This window comes from Podarcis raffonei, chromosome 8, assembly GCF_027172205.1.
Source record: "Podarcis raffonei isolate rPodRaf1 chromosome 8, rPodRaf1.pri, whole genome shotgun sequence".
NCBI lineage: Eukaryota > Metazoa > Chordata > Lepidosauria > Squamata > Lacertidae > Podarcis > Podarcis raffonei.
The window spans coordinates 36738239-36745709 of NC_070609.1; the positions used below are offsets into that span (position 1 = coordinate 36738239).

The 7471-nt window shown below is 47.2% G+C and overlaps 1 protein-coding gene across 2 annotated transcripts in view; it reads left to right on the forward strand.

The window, feature by feature from the left end:
- GLG1 (golgi glycoprotein 1) overlaps window positions 1-4459 on the forward strand; it is a 64604-nt gene extending 60145 nt beyond the window's left edge. For both annotated transcript variants that reach the window (XM_053399267.1, XM_053399266.1), the window contains one exon: window positions 211-4459. In XM_053399267.1, the coding sequence (XP_053255242.1) occupies window positions 211-378 (168 nt within the window). In that variant the 3' untranslated portion in view covers window positions 379-4459. The remainder of the gene's footprint in view (window positions 1-210) is intronic.
- Window positions 4460-7471: the final 3012 nt, after the last annotated feature.

Below are 7471 nucleotides of genomic sequence, written 5' to 3' on the forward strand. Positions count from 1 at the left end.
GAGCTGGCAGAACACCAGCATAACATGGACAAACGGCCTAGCCCAGTTTATGGTCCTGCAACCCTATTCTGGTCTATACAGGGTTGTAACAAATCAGGTGGTTTTAGAGAAGATTTGTTTGAAGCACTGACCCCTAAATTTCATCTGTACATTGTAGATATCTGTTATGATTGGTTTGGGAGCTGACTCTTCTTCCTCCTTGCCTGCCAGGTTGCCCCAGCGGAAGGCTTTTCTGATCTTGCCATGCAAGTGATGACCTCTCCATCCAAGAACTACATCCTCTCAGTGATCAGTGTGGGCATCTGCATCCTGTTCCTGATTGGCCTGATGTGTGGGCGTATCACGAAGCGAGTGACACGAGAGCTGAAGGACAGGTAGAGCCTGCCTTGGTAGTCAAAGGGAAGAAGGAAGGAAAGAAGGCCTGCCTGCCTGCCCGTTGCCCAGTTTGTACAGCCCTCCTCTGTATAGTCTCCCCTCCCACCTCTCCGGAGAGTACAAACAGATTAGAACAGCAGCCCGTGCCAGCTGAGTGTCCCATCTCGTCCATGGCTTCTCCACCCTCGGAACGAGTTGGCACGTGCAGCCTTGGCGGTCCAGCCAGCAGCTTCGTTACCCTGTCGTTAGCGACTGTTGTTTGCCTGCCTGTAGACAAGTTTTTCTCTTTCTCTTTCTCTCTTTCTCATACTGTCGGAACTGCCTTCACTCCCCAGACAGACTGACAACCTGCAGCTCAAGAGGTTTTTAAAGCAAATTTTTAAAGATCTGTTCCAGACATAGTGTTGGACAGTAGGTCTTGGTGTGGAAGTGTTTGTGCTCCTTGGCTTAGGCAGGAGGACCGAGGGGAAAGGACATCACCCACCATTCACAGCTGGCCTTGCTTTGGACATCTGGCTCACCCTGGAACAAGCATCTCCAGCACATAATCAGTCAGCAAGAGTTGCCTCCAGAGGCCCGTCATCATCTCTACTGTTTTTGTGCTTTTGTTACTGTATTCTGTTGTACTTCGTTTTTTCTTTTTGTGGCTTGTTCCTCCGTTTTTGCCAAAAGGCAATGCCTTCCATACTTCTCCACCCGCACTCCAATCTTTGGGGTTAATAAAATATTGACCAGATTAAAGAAACTTCAGTGGTCTTACAGGCACCCCCTGCAATACCATTCTGTATCTCAAGGGAAGCCTTTGGACAAGCTACGGTGGAGCTGTGGTCTTGGGTAGTAAGGCTGTGGTTTTGGAAGAAAACGAGGATTTGGGTCCTTCCCAAAGGGGTTAGACCCATAGGGTTCTTACTTACAAATTACTGAAGTTTCTTCCCTGAACTGTCAGGGAGGGTGTAAGACTTTTCTGCTGTCAAGAATCCATCTAAAGAGATCACCAGCCATTTGGGAAGTGGGGAAGCTGGCAGGGCTCCCTACACTAAGCAAGGACAGGGGAGGGGAGGGGGGATAGCTTTCTGAGAGTTGGATGGGAGAGGTATCTTTGCTGAAGTGATGCTTTTAGTAACAGTACCACAGTACCTGTTTGCAATGAGCAGGAGTGTGCTCCTTGTCTGTTGATTGGAGAGTACAGGGAGGAACTCGAAGAAGAGGAAATACGCATGTGCAGGCTCCTTGTGTATACAAGGATATCTATCAGCCTGTTAGACATGGTTGCCTGTATGCTTTAGAGGGCTAAATCATGAGTCTGCCCGACTCAAGGCTTGAGTGCAACATCTTCTTCCCCTCCCTGCCCCTTTTCCTGCTTTGCTGCAACTGCTCAGTCAGATGTCAACTTCTCAGCATTCTGCATTAACGTCACAAAAGCGAGGGGCTTTTGGCAATGGGACCAGCTGATCTTAATGATGATGTGGACACTCAGCCATACCACTACTGTGAATATTTTCTGCTGCTCTTGAAGTGTTGGTAAAAGGCACAAAAGTTTTTAGCTTTAGGAAACCTTTATTTTTCATCCTACTGGAAAGCAAGTCGTTCAGAATGTGGCTTTGTATTCCTGAGGATGGCAAACTGGAAAAGCTTGTGCAAGAATCTCACCCCACCCCTGAGGCCCACTGACTGTTTCAGGCCTCCAAAATTAAGGAGAGATGATTAGGGAAATCAGAGATCAATGGGCAAGCCTGTGTGTACTGAAGGGTTTTTTTGGACTGTGGCCACTAGATTTGATTTCCTTCCCCTGCTTCTGATATTACTGAATCTATGAATGGTGACATTGGAAAGGGGTGTGTGCCATAGTTCCCCAACTAGTGCATGCTCAGTGCATTCCAAAGCCTCTATTCCCTCCCCCTCCCTTTCAACCACACCTGGATGCCCTTCAGTATTGTGTTATTCTGTGTTTTAACTCTGAGACAAGGCATAGACTTCTTTATCCTAAGGAATCCACCTTGACTCTGAAATGGGGTGGCGATGGTGGAGGATGCTCCCAGGGCAACTCAAGTCACTTGCAAGAGAGGCAGCCAGCAGATTAATTGCAGGGTGATTAGAGCTGCCATTCATACTGTAGGAGGCAAGGAATAACCTTGGTCATATCATCTTCCGAATCCTACACAATGTTGGGAAGAAACTGGTACTTGCATATGGTGACCCTGCAGCAAATGCTGTGAAAGGAGAGGATGCCCCCACCATCCTGGCTAGCACATGCATTCAAATAAGATGCACAACGTATTATTCTTACATTGCTTCCCTTCAGCCAACTACAATGCCTTCCCTCGATCCTAGTGTGAGTGCCCCATTGGTTAATGAAAGAAAAATGCTCTCCTGAGTAAATTCCCATAATCAGCAGCAGTGGTTTTTGCAGGCATATAGTGATGCTACCGAAGAGGAGGAGCTTGTGCGAGATGCACGTAAGGGGACTAGTTGCCTGGGAAGAGACAGACTGCCAAAGCTATTAGCCAGCCAGTCACTCCATTCTCTCAGTGACCTTGAGCGAGCCATTGTTTTAAAAAGAGACGAGTAGCAGTCTCTTGAGTTCCAAGCACTGCAGGTCTCTGTCTCGGCATCACCTAAGCCTCCATGCAGTCTCCTCAGACCCTGTCAGTTTCAGTCTGACAGCTAAGTATTCCTGCTTTGCAGCTTATTTGAGAGACGACTGTTTACAAAAATGATCCTTCATCTAAAGTGGCATTGTATTGCAAGTGTTGTGCTTGCCACTTCCTCCTCAGAATACGTGGAACTGCTTGAGGAAGATGGAAGGGGCTGTGCTGCAGTTTGAATGTTGGAAAAGTACTTAGGAATTGGGAGCTTGTTTTTCTGCTTCTTCCCTATAAGGTTCCCTGATTGAACTTGTAGTACTTGCTGTCTTCACCACTGTGGCCTCGACTGTCTTGTAACACGAGTTCCTCCAGCTTCTGGACTCTGTGCTGCTGCTGCTGCTTCTCCTTCCTTGTGTCTCATCTAAAGCTGTGCTGATGCTGTTCTCTTGGCTCTCATCTCAAGGAAGGTCCCCTGTTTTGATGCATTGGAGATGGAAGTACGCGGGTTGGGCACTGCTCTATGCATAACAGGATTAGAGTTCCTACAGAAAAGCCCTGGTGGAGCCTAAGGAGCAGGGATTTCTAGGCTTTTAGTGGTGGCTCTTAGATGTAGCCTAGGGTATTCTCTTGTCCCAAAGTAAGCTAAGGAACTTGTTGAATTGGAAAACTGAAGGATCACACATCCTTTTCCGCTTCATAGTTTGTACAACTGGATTGATAAGTTACATTCTTCCTACATACACACTACAGGTGCATCCAGAGCATTAATACTAACAAACTGGAAGAGTGCTGGGTGGAGGGAACTGTCTTTAGGAAGTGGTGCCATCCAGCATATGGTACCAGCACTGTCCTGGCCCCCGGCTTGTGCTGACACCTGTTATCATATTGCTAGTCCTTCTGGACAGCTGTGACCAGCATGATAATTGGTTCCATTTCTGTGTAGATTCTGAACATCAGGTGCACTGCTTCTCCATCCGACACTTGCAGACTCCTCCATCCAGAGGCTCCCTAGCTGGCGCAAAGAGAATTAAATGACTTATCTCAAGGTTCTTGGAAATGCGTCAGAGGCAGGCTGCAATTTCCCTTCAGGTATGCTTTGGAACTCAATATAAGTGGTGTTTGATTGAAGAATAGGCGTGTTTTGTGTTTGAGAGAAGCAAAATGCAGGTGCACAGAACAACTCAGGGTGGCATAAAAGGGTTCGTATTCAGTGCCCCTCCTGCAGCTTGCAAAACCAGCCCTTTGGAGAGACAGTAAATTGGTAGATGATACAGCTAATGTTGGCTGACCCTTAGTCCTTTTAAAAAATGTAACATTAACAAAGGTGGTTTTTTTTTGTAAATTGTTTTTCCTTTCTATGTACAAAATCTTGGCTGTTCTTTCTTTTTACATGTTCATGCTGTGTAATTTTGAATTGTTAACGGAGATTCTGAACATAATGTGCATTTTTTTCTGTACAGATGAAATGGGAGAATTTAATAAAAAAGAGTCTGCAGGTTTTTACTTGTTTTCCTTGTGTCTCCATCAACTGTGAATAAAAAGGGAATCTCCCTCCCCAAGTCATGCCAGACAAACTGTATCTCCTTTTCTTTTTAATCCAGAAAAACTTTTGACAAAAACTCATGTGGTACCTTTGTTGACAAGATGGTAAAATGTGGGCTGGATTATAATTGTTGTTGAATGGATCCACAGCTGGTTGAGCGACCATATCCAACGGGTGTTCATTGATTGCTCTATCTACCAAGAAAGAGGTCTCAATTGTCAGGGCTGTGTTCCTGGGCTGTTAAACACCTTTATAAATTACTTTGGTTCAGGGGGTGTTTATCAAGATTTGCAGATGGCATGAGACTGAGACTAATTATAGCTCTCACTTTAAAAGATAGAATCAAAATTCAAAATGATCTTGAGAGGCTGGAACACTAGGCTACAAACAACTGAGATTCAACTGAGATAAACATCAAATCCTGCATTCAGGTACCAAAAAAGAGCCAGATTTAGGTCGGGGTGGGGACCTAGCTTGGCAGTTGGGCATGTGAGAATTTAGGTTTCTTAGTCAATCACAAGCTAAACATGGACCTACAGTGCATTTTTGCTGATATATAAGCAAACACAATCTTCAGCTTAACACAAGCATGGTGTCCACAACATGGGGAGTAAAAGGTCTGCTCTGATTGCTGGTCAAGCCACATCTGGAGTACTGTTTCAGTTCTGGGTGTCACATTTAAACTACATTTACCATCTTGCATTTTTAGCCTCCCTTTCCACCAAGGAGCTCAGGGCAGCAGACGTGGTTGCTCCTTCCCCTATTTTATCTTCATAATAACTATATGAGGTAGGTGAGACTGGGATACAGTGGCTGACCCAGGGTGGGGATCTGGCCCTACCCACCACTGACATGTGGCCCTCAAAAGGTTGCCCAGAAGAGAGCGTAGTTCAGGCTGAAAAAGGTTCCCCACTCCTGTAGGTGCAAACAAATCTTGCTTTGGAGCAAATTTCATGATGCCTGTCAGCCACCACACTTCTTGGTCTGCCTTATGTCAGTTTTCATGAACTATCCCTGACCCAGATGGGAATTCCCTGTTGCCCAAAGTGATGGTTTCTCTAAGAGTAATGCCACGAGCCACTGTGTCTCACTGATGCAGTGTGGGGTAGGCATACTTGGCTTTGTTGAAATATTACACGATGAGGGGAAGAGGCATTTGGATTGGATCTGCATCCACAGTAGGCTCAAGTGTTGGGGAATGGGAGGGGACACTGGAACAGTGGTAACCCAATAAAAGCAGAGCGCTTCAAAACTGGTATGCCTGTCTGTGGCAAAGAGCTAGCCCAGGATGGAGAAGATGTGGTATTTTTCTTCTGGGCCAACCTTTGTTTTTTGTGCAATTGGGAGAATGTAGAGCTTAGCTGTTCAATGGTGAGTTCCTAAACTGGAGGAAGAGGATATTGTTCTATGTGAATTTGGGGCTTTATGAGAATACATTCCCTCCAACTTAATCATGCAAAGCTACCCAATTTGGCTTTTTGGTTGTTGGTTTTTAACCTAGTGCACTACTAAAAATTAAACTTCAACTTTCTTCATATGAAAACTGCTGAGCTCTTGGTCTTGCACCTAAGGACCCTGTGTGTTTCATCTAAAAAGATACAACAGCGTACAGATGGATGCATTTTAAATGGGGATGGAGCAGTGGTCAACCATTGCATGCTTCTTTGTCCCAGCAGTAGGAGCTTGCTTCAGCTCACAATAGACAGGAGTCTCCTTTGTTCGCCACCCCCCAACATTTCATCTGAACACTGTCCCAAGATGCAGGCAACTTTCGGGGCGAGGGAGGGGGCACTTTCTCCGCTCTGGAGGAACCAGGAGCCTCTTACCCAGCTGAGGATGGCGACCCTGCTGTGCTTTACAGATTGCCCGCAACTTTACGCCATTTTTGGAGCCTACGAGTTTACAAAAACGGATAGCAACATTACAGCGGAGAACAATCACATTACTTACTTTTTTAAAAAATGTGAACAGTCAGTGACAACCGAAGTCGAGCTTTCGTTCATTTATTACACGGGTGTCAAACACAAGGCCCGCGGGCCGAATGCGGCCCGCCAGACCTCGTCATGTGGCCCGTGTAGCGCCGGCCGTTCTACACAGGAAACCTCCACTTTACATGCATTCAGGAAACCTCCACTTGCTTTTATATTGAGCGCATGCCATCCTGTGATGTGACAGATACAACCGGCCCTTTGAGGGTGACCAAACTGCTGATGCGGCCCCCCGATGAATTTGAGTTTGACACCCCTGATTTATTACATTAACATATTTCCTTTCCTGCAAGTTGCTAGGGCGCACGGTGCAGGCACTCCTCCCCGTTTTCTTCTCCGCAACAACCCTGCGAGGTAGGCTGGGGTGAGAGACCCACCACAGAGCAGCTTCATAGGTCAGCGGGTTTCACCATGTGCAACGGTTCCACCACTCCGGCAGAAGCCTTACGAACGATCCCGCCAACAACAGTGACTTGATCGGTCCCTCGTTGCTTCCCAAAGCGTTTTTAACATTTATTTATTGCACTTGCAGGTATGCAAAAATTAATGCAGGCTTAAAGCAAAGTATTTTTTTTAATAAAGTAGCGGGAAGCTGCCTCGAGAATATGCGCCCCCCCCTCCTGTAGCACTGGCAGTTCCTTGGCGAGCAGCGCGCACAAAACTCCCACTATCCAAAAAACTGCGTCCAGCATAAGCGGAGCAGCATTGACGCCGCCACAGCCGAGGAACTGCACACTGCGCCTGCGCGTTGCGGAAGCCTCTCTTTCCCCCCCCCATCCCCGCCTCTCTGTCTCGGACTGTCACTCAAAGATAGCGGAGTGCGCTTGCGCAGACTCCGTAACCCCACCCCCCGATTCTGATTGGTCGCCGCGCGGCTGATGTACGGCACCGGGTGCGCTGCTGTCGCGCGGTCCGGCCGTAAAGCGCAGGCGGGAAATCAAGGAAGGGAAGGGAGAAGGTCGCGCTCCGGAGGGGAAGCC